This window comes from Pleurodeles waltl, chromosome 4_2 (genome assembly GCF_031143425.1).
Source record: "Pleurodeles waltl isolate 20211129_DDA chromosome 4_2, aPleWal1.hap1.20221129, whole genome shotgun sequence".
In the NCBI taxonomy this organism is placed as follows: domain Eukaryota; kingdom Metazoa; phylum Chordata; class Amphibia; order Caudata; family Salamandridae; genus Pleurodeles; species Pleurodeles waltl.
Genome location: NC_090443.1, coordinates 188855473 through 188871909, shown reverse-complemented (window position 1 = coordinate 188871909; position 16437 = coordinate 188855473). Strand labels below are relative to the sequence as shown.

The 16437-nt window shown below is 44.1% G+C and overlaps 1 protein-coding gene across 6 annotated transcripts in view; it reads right to left on the bottom strand.

Annotated features, from left to right (window-relative positions):
- The window catches only part of ATF6 (activating transcription factor 6), a 1225231-nt gene that overhangs the window by 654559 nt on the left and 554235 nt on the right, over window positions 1–16437 (bottom strand). For all 6 annotated transcript variants that reach the window (XM_069231066.1, XM_069231064.1, XM_069231068.1 and 3 more), the window contains one exon: window positions 1442–1533. In XM_069231066.1, the coding sequence (XP_069087167.1) occupies window positions 1442–1533 (92 nt within the window). The remainder of the gene's footprint in view (window positions 1–1441; window positions 1534–16437) is intronic.

Below are 16437 nucleotides of genomic sequence, written 5' to 3'. Positions count from 1 at the left end.
AATTGAGAAAAACGGGGGATAAAGATATTTATTTGGTGGTTCTGTCCTCTTGCTTAGTCGTTCTGGGTGGTCCTGTTGAATCAATCAAGGGAATTGCTCTCCAAGTAATCATAATAGTGGATCTCTCGGGAGAAGACCAAATGTACCATATGTCCTCTCCTATGAGCCACTTACTCGACACTTTCTATTAGTGGGCAAGGTAACGAATGCACATCATTCAAAACATAATTCAGCTCCTATATTAGACTTTGGTTTAGAAACATATGTGGTCTCTTCTTCATTGAATGTACCCATCTATCTTGATACTTAATTGGAGATAGTGTAGTTCCTTACCTAGGACAACCAGGTTGATGCCTTTGTATACAGAATAACAATGAAGCCTTCTATCCCCCTCCCTCCATCCTCACATCCAGCCGATTCTCCCTTCTCTACCCACCTCTTAACAATTCAGAGTTACTTAGGAATTAGATCATTAGCATTCACACTTTGTATCATGTAGCTATTGTTGTATTCTACTAAACAGATTAAATTATGTGACAAAAAGCAATAAAATTTGAAAAAAAATATAAGAAGTCTTTAGTGAACCTGAACAGACCCACAAATGCAAATCTTAGTTCACCTGAACACACCTACAAAAAAGAATGATCTGCGAGATGGTGTTGCCACTCAGCTGTTACACAATCTCGACACGGAAAAACAGAAAGCACTATAATACTCATGTTGGGAGCTTTCCTAGTACGAATGCATAAATTCAACCAGTACCTTAAGCTCTTTGAAACCGATATGCTCAGGTTGATTAATTGCTATGCAAGCAACAGTGGTGTTTTGAAGGCATGAGGCTTTCTTCATTGGCAAAGAGGAGGAGAGAACTTACTTTGACCAATGTCCATGTAAGCCTTAAATAACATCTGCCTTGGCGAAGGTAGCAGATGTCACACATTCTTTCAGGGAACACTAAATGGAGATGTAGGTCTTTAAGGCGAGATGCCGAAATTTGTTTGGCTTGGCTGTACAGATAAACTCCTGGTAAAGCAAGTTTGTTGCTGTCATTAAGAGACTTTGGTGAAGGCATGAGAAGACGCACGTTATATTAGCACACTTCTTAAGGATATTGCCGCACCCCAACCACAAAGCATACGACCTTCGGGAGCTTCATCTACCAATGTGTAATGGAGATTTTTGTCCAGCAGTTAGCATCCACTCTATGGTAATTCAAATCCGGAGAGGCCAAAATGATGGTAATCAAGTCTCAACATTTTAAGATGTTCAATTAATCACAACAAATCACAAGTCTGGTGATTCCTTCCAAACTGTAGTATACAACAAACAACCATGTACGACTGTGGATTCTGGATTCCTGGTCTAAACAGAAATATAGCTACATACCCACTGTTACTTAGTAGATATCAAAATGAAGCACTTCTTCACTGATGACACTGACCTCATCGGGCTGAAATTCAACATTACAAATGCCACCACAACCATCAGGCAAAGTGCTCTTCGTTTTGGAGCCGTCTCTTTAAGGCGCATGTTCTACAAAGAGATGAAAGAGGACAAATTAAATCTTGAAATTACGAATGAATTGGCAGTTTAAAATAATGACACTCTAATTCTTTAATATCCTAAAATAGATAAACGCATACCATCTTATACCACTTCAAGCATTCTATAAATCAAAGATGGGCGATAATACTTAAAAAAATAAATTTACAAAAAAAAAAAAAAAGGGCAGTCTTCCGTCTAAATCGCAGTTTTCAACACCTAGGACTGGACTGGAACCCAACAGCATTGTGGGGCATAACTGATGGGAATAAAGAGCTTAACAAATCTTTGTGTATATAACACCTATGCAGAGTCAAATATTGTAAAAAGCATAGATTTAAATGGGAGCTCTACAAAATAATTGAAAAATCAATTAAGGAATTAATCACTGTAAAGAGCTTCATTAATAAAATGCAAAATGTTCTGAAAACCATTCATATAATTTTGAACCAATATAAAGACTATACAGAACCTACAGCACATTAATTTCACAAGGGAAAATAATATGTAAATGAATATAAAGGTTGTTGCCGAAACGCACTGTCTGTAAATATACAACAAATATCATGCAAGCCTACAGGATAGTTGGCTGGTAAATTAACAGGTGTGGAAGAAATAGTAAATATACCTACCATACCCATCTGTTTGCCTGGTATCTGAGACACCATAAACCTCGGAAAGAAATCAAACAAAGTTGAATTTTACAGCCTGCGGGTGGAGCCTCCGCCGCAACAAAATACGGCCAGCATCCATTAGAGCTCCCAGGCCACCAAAACTCTTGGTCACTTACAGGCCCGCCCCAGGCACTTAATGCTCTTCGCAGGAGCCAGTATAACTCAGTGGATGCGGGGGCTCCTGTTGGGGGTGTAATTGCCACCAGACGACAGCGTGCGCCCTTCTCTGGGAGGCTTTTCTCCAGCTAGGTACAGCCTGAGAAGCCGCAGACCTTAAGTGTGTCATGCGCTGCCTCAGAGGAGTGAGCGGCGCCGTGGAAGGCCCAATGGCATTGGGTGGTGGGTGGGGTGGGGAACACTGTAGGGAGGACGGTGCTTCATTATTCCTGATACCACAACTTCCTGAATCATGCTTCTCCAACCCCTTGACTTGAAGGCCAGGATTTCCTGACTGCAGCCATGCACCTCTAGGTCCCCTGCTACATTTACACCGCCGACTCCCTAGTAGCCAGAGACAACCCATTGGTGGGTTGATCCTGGCCTGTGTACTGGCAACTGGAAGGGCCTGGTCCTACTCTGGGGTCACTGACCAGCTGTTCTCACCCGAGAACTGTGACCTACAACCGAGCACGCTGTGGATAATAAAGAAGGCATATCTGTCCGGCCTGTGTGCACCTGGGGGCCACCACTGCTAGATGTGGCAACTACTTGAACACACACTGGGCGTGTCGCCCTACACTCTCGGCGTCTGGTGACTTTGTTGTGCTTGTAAGTGCTGAAGGGGGTCCTTCTTAGGGCAGATTACAGTGGGACTGCGCAGAGACCCTGGAAACACAGGAAGAGGCTTTATCCCTTTATCCGCTCACCGCCTACTGGGCCTCAGCTTTCTGTACACGCTCTGGGCCAGCAAGTCCTGATGTCCGGAGAGAAGGTTACACAGCAGCTTTTGTTCAATGACGTAGGACACAGCGGACTTTAATTTGGCACTTCAATACTACTTTGCAATGGATTGAAGGTGATTATATGTAGATCTAGTTGACTATTTGGAGCAACGTATGAGACTTGTGTTTCTTATATGGTGTTACATTGCCCTATGTATACTTTTGGTAGTATATAATCTTGCCACTGATGTTCTTGATGGATGATTAGTTTGATGATTTAGTGGAAGGTGAGCGGTACATGTCAGCTCTAACCTTTATTACTTGGTGGTATCACATCTGGCCTGCTCTTCTTTCATGTCGTCCACTGTACACTAAATTTAGGCACTCTTTAATTCTCCTTTCTCCACTGGGTGATAATAACGTTAGGTAACTAGAAACCTTGGAATGGGCAGTAGTGAATTTGGTTTTATTTGCATGGAAATGGTTTCTCAGGAGGTGGTGTAATGGCTGAACCTTGATGATGGCACAAACAGTGTTTGTAGTATATAATTGTTTTTAATATGTGTGTATTTGATATTATAGCCCTGAGGAAGTCTGCTGACATAAGAACAATGCAAACGAAACATGTCTCGACTACGAAAAACTCGTTCTTATCCTGTTTTGAGATTTAAGATTGTGGAATCTGAAAAAGAAACACTTGGGATGTTGTGCCAGGTTGCATGAAAATAAAGACCTCTTTGATGCAAGATACACTGCGGAGCTACATTGTGATTACGTTTTGGAGTGCTTCAAATCCTTTGTTGTATTGTGGACTTAGTCCTACTAAAGAAGAGGTGGCCTTCTTTCATTTCATGCACCCAACTTAATTTGGATTGGTTTAGTTTGTTAGATTAATATGTGATTACTCAGGGTTCAAGTGGGATATGTTTGCCTATATGGGCCAAATGCTGCTCGATGCTTTTGTTATTCATTGGGAGTGGTGGGTGCGATTGGGAGGTAAGCTCACCTTTTTAAAGTTTTGGTAGTTTTTATCTTCTTTGTATCTTTTTTTACAGGGCTATACATACCTTTTAAAAGACTCTTTGGATTGTTGCTTACCTGGTGGCAGTCACGGCTCGCAGGGTGGGTGTGCCGGTCCAATTAAATTTAAAACAAAAAAAACAAAAACAAAAAGTTTAAAAAAAAAAAGTACCTCCACTCGTCTCCTCTGCTGCATGCAGGCACAGGATCCCAGCCTGCCCTGTGGCCAATCCTGAAACTGCTCAAAGCAGCGTCAGGATTGGATGGAGAGCGCCCAGTCAGGTCGCTCCCAGGCCGACTGGGAGCCTGTGCAGGCTCTCTGCAGCCCGGCAACTGAACACCACCTGGAACATTTTGGCCCATTGGATAGAGCTAATAATAAGGAAAGGGCGACACTGCATGACCTGATGGATGCCCATGGGCTACATCAGTGGTTCCCACTCTGTGCACTGCGGCATCTTGGTGCGCCTTCAAAATTTATCAGGGGCGCCGCACACCCAGTTTAAAAACCATTATATGACTTTGGAATGCCACAGTGTGCACCTTCAATACTCATTAAGGCTGTGAGACTGGTGGGGCTCTTTAAAGTCTTGTCTCTTTAAAATAATAATCTAATGAATCTGCTCAGAAAGCCCTATTCTGGCGTGTGTTAGGTGTCTGGTTTCTTGCCGGTCTGTGCAAATGCTTGGCACGTGTGACAAGTCTCTGCTACAATAAACAGCTTTGATGGCTGCTGCGGCCCTTTAAAATTAGGGAGGCTGTGCGCATTCATTAGGTGAGTGGTGCAAGGAACAAGGCCCTGTATCTCTGAGGCAGGTGGAGTCGAGGAGCATATTTTATCAGTTTTAACAGAGGGTGCAATATCATTAATTTGCTGCGGACAGTGTTTCCAGGAAACACCTGTTTAGTCACTGGCAGAAAGAAGGAGAAATGTTGTTTATTTGGACAAAAAGTCCTTTTAGTGAAACTTGTATGTTCAAGCTGTAGAGATGAGTTTAACAAGGCATTATGTTAAAAACAAAAACTTTTACACATAGTGATGTGTTTGGTGCCGTCCATCAATTGCAAAAGCTATGTCCAGAATTATAATGACTTTTGATAACTGTTTTGAAATGAGATTTACATTTTGTAATATTTGCACCAGACATCCTTTAAATACACATTGTGCCGTACTGCTCAGTTGTGGAGAGCCACCATCACCTGTTACATATTTTTTAAAAGGCATACTTTACTAATCCCTTATACAGTTTTGTAAATGATAAACTTCTACATCCAAGAGCATGGCATTAGCTACTAGTGCTCTTCTAGATTTTATTGAGATGCATTACTTCACATAATGTCACAAATGTAACTCCTGAAGCCCAAGGCTGATTGGCTCCTAAATGTCACCAAAAAAGCATAGGATATATTGGTATGCCATTATTGTCCATCAGCTGTGCGTTTTAAACTACTGCTGCATTCTCAAATGTATCAAACTGCATGTAACTGTACAAAATCATTTGTAGATATTAGGAGTATGCCCAATATTTTGGACGGTGAGTATTACCCTTCACAAAGGTTAAAGGTTTCCTGGTTGACGTTCAAATTCTCCAGGTATAGATTTTTTTTCTGCAATTCACAATTATTTTTTACCACATAGCAGGATAATTCTCACTCTAGGGAAAACATGGTAAGCTAGAAAATGCATGCAGAAGTACTCTCTGCAAGTCCATCTTTTGCACCTTTTTAAGCACCATGTGAAATGTAGGCAGGATTTTTCTTAGTTTATTCAATCAATAGTTTATTCGGTCCAGATTTGGACCATTTGAGAAGTTAAAAGTAATCATACATACAAAAAGGTAGAAGCCATAAACCGTTGCATACTAAAAAAAAATATATATATATAAAAAGGACATTGGCAATTAATACAGGAAAGAAGTTCATAAAATTACATAAAAGGTTTCATAAATAGTTAAGACAAGACTCTCAAAATAGTCTCTGGATCTTACCCTATGCAAGACGCTAAATGCTAAAATGATACTGATCAGTTGTTAAAAGCATAAAAACCATTTTAAGACGGGTTTATACAATAAGAATAATACATAAAAACTACATACGATAGCTCCTGTTAGCAAAAGTTAAAAATCAACCAGTGGAAAATGATGCCCTAAGTTAATCAGTTCTATTGAATAAGTTGATCAAATAAATTGCATTTTACCATTTGTAAAATTATATATGCTGAGGAGCTATAGGTCACTTCTGTTGTTCTTAGTTTATATTTCATGGATCTTTTCTATTTGCAGTACCATTGTGCAGGACAATAACTCTAGCTCTTATCTGCAAAGTATATTTTATGCAGAACTATTTTGCTAAAGAGTCAGTGCAACATAAATTGTTTGCAAAGTGTATTATTTTAATGTAGAAGAGGCAAAGAGAAAACTTGTAATCTTCACAGGGTTGAACAGTTTTGCATAGAGTAGTGCTTGCCCTCTCCATGCACTTCACGGATTTCTAAAACAGTGTAAAAACACTGACTATATTGGGTGCGGGCGAAGGGAACAGCATCCTCGGTGCAAAGGGAATTCTTCGGTCCATGTTCAACATGGTTACAGCTAAACTAAATTGTGGCAATTCTAGAGTATGATTAGAATACCTTCATAGGCCATATCGCAACTATTTTCAGAAAAAAAATTGAAGAACTCCAGAGGCCAGGGTTACATCCCCCCACCCGTCAAAATAAAACAAATCATAATGGAGAGCTGCGGTCAATGGGCAATAGATCAAGAGAGCCACAGGTCAAAAAAGTTTGGTAACCACTAGGTTACATGATCCCTGTAGTTTAACTCATCCCCGGAACAGAGAATACACATTCTTGTCCTGTGCCCACGGTACTTGTTCCCGGCTTGTCTTTCCTCTCTACCACTGTTTCCTGCCATTCATGAGTGCCTGTAATATAGCGGTGGGAGGGATGTCAGACCAAGTCTTGGTCATACTGGGATTTGACCCTAGACATATTCACCCCCCCCGCCAAAAAAAGAAAATGCTGGAGGTTGAACATCTCCTATTATCGGATGCCAGAGGCCAAACGTCAGCTGAGGGAGCACCTCAGCAGTTACCAGAGTTACAATGAATCTTCCACGTCCTCTGCACAGATTCTTTGTGTAGGAAAGTACCATCTTGCCAGGCATGTTACCCCCATTTTTACTGTATGTATGTTTGTTTGTTTTTGCCTCTGTGTCACTGGGATCCTGCTAGTCAGGACCCCAGTGCTCATAATGTATGCCCTGTATATGTTCCCTGTGTGGTGCCTAACTGTATCACTGAGGCTCTGCTAACCAGAACCTCAGTGTTTATGCTCTCTCTGACTTTAAAATTATCACTGCAGACTAGTGACTAATTTTACCAATTCTCACTGGCACACTGGAACACCCTTATAATTCCCTTGTATATGGTACCCAGGTACCCAGGGTATTGGGGTTCCAGGAGATCCCTATGGGCTGCAGCATTTCTTTTGCCACCCATAGGGAGCTTAAACAATTCTTACACAGGACTGCCACTGCAGCCTGAGTGAAATAACGTCCACGTTATTTCACAGCCATTTTACCCTGCACATAAGTAACTTATAAGTCACCTATATGTCTAACCCTTACTTGGTGAAGGTTAGGTGCAAAGGTACTTTGTGTGTGGGCACCCTGGCACTAGCCAAGGTGCCCCCACATTGTTCAGGGCAAATTCCCCGGACTTTGTGAGTGCGGGGACACCATTACACGTGTACACTACATATAGGTCAATACCTATATGTATCATGGTAACTCCGAACATGGCCATGTAACATGTCTAGGATCATGGAATTGTCACCCCAATACCATTCTGGTATTGGGGGGACAATTCCATGCATCCCCGGGTCTCTAGCACAGAACCCGGGTACTGCCAAACTTGCTTTCTGGGGTTTCCACTGCAGCTACTGCTGATGCCAACCCCTTAGACAGGTTTCTGCCCCCCTGGGGCCGGGGCAGCCTGGTCCCAGGAAGGCAGAACAAATGATTTCCTCTGAGAGAGGGTGTTACACCCTCTCCTTTTGGAAATAGGTGTGAAGGGCCTGGGAGGAGTAGCCTCTCCTGGCCTCTGGAAATGCTTTGAAGGGCACAGATGGTGCCCTCTCTGCATAAGCCAGTCTACACCGGTTCAGGGATCCCCCAGCCCTGCTCTGGCACGAAACTGGACAAAGGAAAGGGGAGTGACCACTCCCCTGTTCAGCATCTCCCAGGGGAGGTGCCCAGAGCTCCTCCAGTGTGTCCCAGACCTCTGCCATCTTGGATGCAGAGGTGTGAGGGCACAATGGACAGCTCTGAGTGGCCAGTGCCAGCAGGTGACGTCAGAGACCTCTCCTGATAGGTGCGTACCTTTCTCAGTAACCAATTCTCCTCTGTGGGCTATTTAGGGTCTCTCCTGTGGGTATCTCACCAGATAACGAATACAAGAGCTCACCAGAGTTCCTCTGCACTTCCCTCTTCGACTTCTGCCAAGGATCAACTGCTGACTGCTCCAGGACGCCTGCATAGCCGCAACAAAGTAGCAAAAAGACTATCAGCAACATTGTAGCGCCTCATCCTGCCGGCATTCTCGACTGTTTCCTGGTGGTGCATGCTCTGAGGGCTGTCTGCCTTCGCCCTGCACTGGAAGCCAAGAAGAAATCTCCTGTGGGTCGACAGAATCTTCCCCCTGCTAACGCAGGCACCAAACTTCTGCATCACTGGTCCTCTGGGTCCCCTCTCATCCTGACGAGCGTGGTCCCTGGAACACAGGAGCTGGGTCCAAGTGTCTCCCACAGTCCAGTGGCCCTTCTGTCCAAATTTGGTGGAGGTAAGTCCTTGCCTCCCCACACCAGACAGTAACCCTTTGTACTGCGTGAACTGCAGCTGCTCGGGCTTCTGTGCACTTTTCCAAGACTTTGTGCACAGCCTAGCCCAGGTCCCCAGCAGTCCGTCCTGCATTGCCCAACTCGCTGAGTTGGACTCTGACGTCGTGGGACCCTCCTTTGTGACTCTGAGTCGACCGCTGTCCTAAGATCTTCTAAGTGCCTGCTCTGGTACTTCTGTGGGTGCTGCCTGCTGCTGCTGGGGCTCTCTGAGTTGCTGAGTGCCCCCTCTGTCTCCTCCTCCAAGGGGCGACATCCTGGTCCTTCCTGGGCCCCAGCCGCACCCAAAATCCTCAACCGTGACTCTTTCAGCTAGCAAGGCTTGTTTGCGGTCTTTCTACGTGGAAACAACTCTGCATCCTCCAGCACGCAGTGGGACATCTTCTGAGCAAAGGAGAAGTTCCTGGCGCACCTTCTGTTGTTGCAGAATCTTCGGCTTCTTCCACCCGGAGGCAGCCCTTTTGCACCTTCATCCGGGGTTTAGAGGGCTCCTGCCCTCCCGGACACTTGCGTGACTCTTGGACTTGGTCCCCTTCCTTTACAGGTCCAGGAATCCGTCTTCAGTGTTTTGCTGGTGCTTGTGGTTCTTGAAGAATCCCCTATCTCAACTTGACTGTCTTTCTGGGGTAGTAGGGTAACTTTACTCCTACTTTTCAGGGTCTTGGGGTGGGGTATTTTGGACACCCTTAGTATTTTCTAACAGTCCCAGCGACCCTCTACATGGGGTCCATTTGTGGTTCGCATTCCACTTTTGGAGTATATGGTTTGTGTTGCCCCTAGGCCTATTTCTACCTATTGCATTCTACTGTGAATCTACATTGTTTGCACTACTTTTCTAACTGTTACTTACCTGTTTTTGGTTTGTGTACATATCATTTGTGTATTTTACTTACCTCCTAAGGGAGTATATCCTCTGAGATACTTTTGGCATATGGTCACTAAAATAAAGTACCTTTATTTTTAGTAACTCTGAGTATTGTGTTTTCTTATGATATAGTGCTATATGATATAAGTGGTATAGTAGGAGCTTTGCATGTCTCCTAGTTCAGCCTTAGCTGCTCTCCTATAGCTACCTCTAGCAGCCTAAGCTGCTAGAACACCTCGATTCTACTAAGAAGGGATAACTGAACCTGGCACAAGGTGTAAGTACCACAAGGTACCCACTATAAGCCAGGCCAGCCTCCTACACTTTGTCAGCAGGAAAGGCCACTCTGAGGGGTGCTGTAATGCAAGACTTGACACTCAAGCAAATGGCCCGGGACACTCGGGTTTGGTTGGAGGGTGACAGCCTACACAAAACATGTAACCCAAGATCTCCTGGGTAGCTTGGAACACGCAAAGGACAAACTGAGTGCTCAATTTACCACCCAGATGAAATATGCCCTGCTTCCTGAGAAGTGGCAGCACTATGAACAGGGGGAAAAGGTCAGCATGCCTTTGGCTGCGCAACTGTATCAAAAGGGAAGCTAGCAGCACCATTCTGGCTATCTGAGGGGAGATGGGAGACCTACTAACTCACCCAATGGCAAGCACAGAGGCATTTGCCCATTTCCTCAGTGCATTTTATTGCTCTGAGTCCGGTCACCAGCTCCTTGCGGGAGAGATCACAGAGGCCATAGGGGACATTTCCACTACCAAAGCCCCGGAGGACGATGGCTTACAGATTTTATATAGTTTTATAAAATCATCATAGACATGGTGGTACCCCTCCTCTATACACCCTTCAAGGAGTTGGAGGCCCCCCCCCCCAACCCCAAGCATTAGGCTCATCTTGAAAACTAATAAGGACCCTAACTGTTGTGTGAGCTACCGACCCATCTCGCGTCTTAATGCGGACATAAAGGTGCCTGCAAAGATCCTGGCAACCCATCTCCAACAGGTCATGTCAAACCTGATTCATGATACCCAGGCCGGCTTCATGCAAGGCTGCTCCTCTCTCCACCACATGCACCTTCTGGCCAACATCCTCTGGTATGTATGTGATGATAGGGACGATAAACTCATCCTGTCCCTGGATGCCGAGAAGGCTTTCAATAGGGTGAAATAGGGGTATAGGGGCGTCTAGGCCCCAATTTGTTGGCCAAGATAAAATGGCTTTACACATCCCCCACCTATGCAGATTGATTCCAGAGGCCACTTGCCTCATACCTTACTCATACTGCGCAGGACGAAGCGGTGCCCACTATCTCCTTACATTTTCATTAGTATTGTGCCCTTGGTGGCTGCCGTTTGGCAGTCCCTCTTATCTGAAACACAGACTCTCCAGCGGCAAATGCAAGATTCTACTTAATGATGATGATATTCTGTTATGTTTCAGTGATCCAGGGGCTTCTGTTGCACATTTTATGTCCTTGATGGATAGCTTCTCTGTCTTCTTGGGGTACAAGATTAACTGAACCAAAAGTGAAGCGCTCCTACTGACACATTAATCCCTGGCCCTCCCTGGCCGCATATGGCTTCACCTGAAAGAAGAAGGGCTTGAAATACTTAGGCCTGTTTATAATTAGGGGTCTACAGAATATGGTGCAGGGCTACATCCAACCCCTTCTAGCCAGAATAGAGGAGGACTTCACCCAGTGGTCAGCCCTACAGGTATCCCTATGGGGGAAGAGCCCAGATAATCAAGATGGTCACGGCTCCCCAGTTCAATACTGTTTTTGCATGGTACTTCTTCAGATCCTGACAAATTGGAACTATCAACAGGCACATCAAGCTGTTTGTCTGGGAGGGCAGAAAGCCTCGCCTCAAACCTGCAAGATTGAAAGCGGGTACTAGGGTGGGCGGACGGGCTCCATCTACCAGACGTGCATGTCATACTTGGCGCACCATCTTGTGTTTTCATTCTTGCAGAAATTTCAGTTACTTGCAATGAATAATTAAAAGCCTCTCCAAACTACTTTATGTGGAAATCTTTTCTATGGTAAGCAAAGGCTCAAGCTAGCAAAGAAGCAAGGGGATTTAACCTGAAATATCATCACTTAAAATGTAAAGCACATGCTCCTGAAGTTAAAACTTTGGAGCACCCAAGTTACTTTTAGGTAGTAAACAAAAAGCATTATGGGTTTAGCCACACCAAACCAGAGAATTACATCACATAGTCACAAATCTACACTGAGACTCCACCACACCACATACAGGCTGGCATCATAGTGGAGGCAGGTGCCTGTAATTAAGGAGTAATACATGTGCATATTCTGCAACGAGTAGCAGTCATTACAAATGATCACTACACTCGCCTTTAGAGAACAGCCCTATTCTTGTTCTACCGTTTTGTGCTCTCCTCCAATAATGATATGTTGACATATCATTCTGCTGAGCACTGAGGCTGCTTCCATTTAATGCTTCTCAAGAGTACCAAGACATCCTGATTCCTGCCATGATTGAGTAACATTCTCATGATTGTGACTACAGATATGAACGGGTACCAAAGCAGTAATCTATCAATCTCTAGCAAATCAAAAGAGGGTTTTGAGGGATTTGTTTCCTTTTGTCCTCAATGAGGACCATCTCCATTCCACAGTCCAATCTACTAATGCCTAACAACCCCACACACTAGCTCATGAAGCTCAACTATGGAAGCAGCTCACTTCAATTTACCCAGAGTAAATCAAGCTACACACTAACTGAACTCAGGAAGGGATCTCAAATTCTTCATTGCAATGTCAACCCAAGGCTCCCAACTTCATTTAACTGTTCTTCCTCTGAACAGAGAGTAGGGTAGCTCCTGAATCCATGCACTGTTTAAGCCCCATAATGGCTACCCTGAACTGAAAAACACCCCATACTGATATGACAGCGATTTCAGATGCTCATCTATTCATCTGCGCCTAACGCTATGCCTCTAGAAACAGTGTGGAGAACACATTGTGGAGTTTGAGTGGCATTAGAAGTTTCAAGGGCATTCTGAGTCAATAGTCTCTGAGCACTTTGCTGTGCATCCTGCATTGTTTTATTCTAATACACAGTAACACAACTCAAAGGTTTCAATTAAAATGTACAGCAGCAGCAATTTATAACTTGCATTCACTCAAACCAATGAGTCCATTATTTCAGAAAAACTAGCAAAAATAATTAAATAAGAGACAACTGGTTCAGAAGGGATTACAGTTTTGATCACTACCAAAATGGCAGTTAAAAAGAAGCGCACTCGGTATACACCAATTCAAAATACCAACCCACCTTTTAAAACAAACAGGATCAAATAAAAATTAATAGTGCAAAGAAAACATGAGTTGTCAAGTACAAATAAATCAAGATACACAAAGGCTTACTTAAGGAGTTCCTTCATGTGTCTGTATTAACAAAATATCCTTTGTTTCTCGGTTATTACTCGGCAGAATACATCTACCCCTTCATTTTTGATGCAATCAAATCAAATATTACCATGAAATCCTGTGAACATGATGAGTGATAACACACTAGCAAACATGATCTTAAGAAGCTCAGAGTAGTGACTACACAGGATATAATCTCTAACAAGCCATTCCAGGCTATTCACATTTTGCAGCAATATGTGCTCCTGACTCCCAACTGGCCAAATTATTTCAAAAGATGCAAACTTAACAAAATAACATCCAAATGGATTCAAAGGGGAAATAGCATGTCATTTCTGTTCCTTCTAGGAGATTCCACACATGAACTTACTAAATGGCAAACTACATGATTAGTCCAGGCGTGAGAAACAGTGACTCATACAGTTCTAAAGATGGACAGAGCTAATGAATCAACTACATGGTATACGAGAACTGCAACGTTAAATATAATATGTCAAGTCAGCTTTTGTTTGCCGATATTAATCACAAAATGAGTAAGTTAAATTCATTGGCAAATTAGGCACTGGAGCAACTTAGGCTGGTATGTTTATTTTCTATCCTTGACCGACTCTCATACGTACCAAACATATTACAGATAATGGTAGACAATTACAAAATTCCTAGATATCGTAACAGAAAGTTTCAATTCTATTAAGGACGACACAGAGGCGAGGTTTATGCTTTATCTTTCTTTCCATTAATCAAACAGCAGAAGTTAGAAGCAAAAAACATTTCCCAGAACACCCTGGGATAGGACTACAAAATGTAATCAGCCAATCCACGTCATTCCCCTGCTTATATCCCATTGCATCTCCTTAAGCACTTCCTCTTTCTTGACGCAAGATGAAGATAATGGACGAATCTTTCACTGTTGATGGCCCCATTAGCTGGGAGAAAAAAGGCACAATACAACGTCTGAGGAAGAGTTGAAACCGCATGCCCCTTATCATTTGCTGCAAGGAAAGTCGTTAACATCAATAACATGACAAAAACATAGCATTCAATAAACACCTGATGTACTATTATAAAATCTGATTACTTTACTTACTCTTAACCAGACCTCTAATGCAGGAAAAAAAGCACCCACCGGGCGGGAATAAGTCTAGCAGTATCTGTGAGGGAATAATCCTTGCCTCCGTGTCCTTAATTGAATTGAAACGTTCTAGGAAATTTGTCATTCTATGTCAGGGCCGGCGCGAGGATTATGCTTGTTTAAAGCTTATCCAGCACCAAAGATGCCATGTCCAATATAGTTTTTAAGTAGAACCTCTTGAACATGGAATCGGATGACCAGTCAGCATTACTGATAATTTCTTCCAGTCTAGCACCGACAGAGAAAGCCCTAGATGCCATAGCGCCCCTGACCAAATGCGCCCCAAAACGAGCCACATTGATCCCAGCCTCCTGCAGAACCCATCTTACCCATCGGGCTATGGTCGGCGATGAGACAGCTTTGAAAGTTTTCCTAATGGAGAAGAGTAACTAGCGCTCCACTCGGGGGCGAATATCTTCAGTTGCAAGCTTGTATGCCTTGAGGCATCTCATCACGCACAACTTGGGTGCGTTGTCAAAGGCGGGAAAATAAATCAGTCTTGTGTCCGTTTTTGTCTGTCTGGATACATGAAATGTGATTCCGAGGTGTGAAGACCCCGCTCAAAAGGTCCAGAGCTCGAACATCCAAAACCCTTCTGCAGGAAAAAAGGCACAGTAGCATCGCTAGTTTGGCAGATACTTCCTTCCTTGAAAGGTATTTGTTTGTTTGCCAGGATAGGAAGAGATTAAGGACCAAACAAACATCCCATAAATTGGAATACTTGGGTTGCGGAGGAAAAGCAAGGTGAATACCCCTTAACATTTTACACCCTAAAGGATGTCCCCCCACTGGCAAACCCTGAATAGGAAGGTGGCCCACTGAAATAGTCAAGTGGTATGCATACCCCTGGATGCCAAAGAAGCCAAGAAATTCAAGACAGGGACAACTTTGCACCCCACGGGGTCCTCTTTGCGTTTAAGACACCACTTTGTCCATGCAGATTTGTATCTCTTAGAAATGCTGTCTGCCCAGGCTGCTGCCAGCAGTCTTTCAGCTTCCGATGAAAGGCCTGAGACTCTCCATCGTTCCCTGTAATCCTCCAGCCCATGAGAGGAAGATGGCCTTGGAGGACCAATGGATGACTCTGACCCAGAGGATCCTTTAGAATATCAAGATCTTTGGGGAGAGGGATTGGAAAATCCCAAGAAAGTTCCAGAAGAACCGGAAACCACAATTGAGATCTCCAAACCGAAGTGATCACTACCACTTGCGCCTCCTGTCTGCGCACCTGCGCTGCCAGGCGTGTGATCATTGCAGAGGGGGGAAAGGGAAACCATTCTCCATGGACCACTCTTGGAGAAATGCATATGTTGCCACGGTCTGTGGGTCCAGCTGACATATCAGGGAACCTGGTGATCCAGCTGTGACGCAAAAAGGTCTATTGTGAAAGGACCCCACATTGAACTGATCTTCACAAAAAACCCGGATCTAAGCACCACAAACTTGTGTCTGGCCACTCCCTTGAGCACCAATCTGCTATTTGATTCAAAGACCATGGGATGTATTCTGCCATGAAAGATATATTGTATGTCAGACGATATGTCCAAAGATGCTTGGCCAGATCCGCCAGGACTTTGGATCTGGGGCCCCCTATGTGGTTGATATAGCGGACTGCAGAGCGATTGTCCATCTTGAGTAAAACCAAACAATTTGCCTTGTCTTTGGTCCAGCATTGAATTGCAAAGGAGCCTGCCAGGAGCTCCACAGAGTTGATGTGGAGGGCTTACTCAGCTGAAGACCATCTTCTCCCGGTGCAGGAATCCCCGCAGCGAGCTCCCCAACCAGAGACGCTGGCATAGGATTCTATGATAATGTCTGGATCTGAGCCGAAAAAAATCGATTGGCCATTCCAGGCCTCCATATGAGAGAGCTACCAGCTCATCTCGCTCCTTGCGTCCTCTGTCAGAAACACCTGATCCATATAGGAGAGGCCCCTGCGCAACTAGGAGGCTTTTAGATGCTGTAGGGCCCTCTGGTGGAGGAGGCCTGGAAATATTGCTTGTATGGAGGTTGCCAG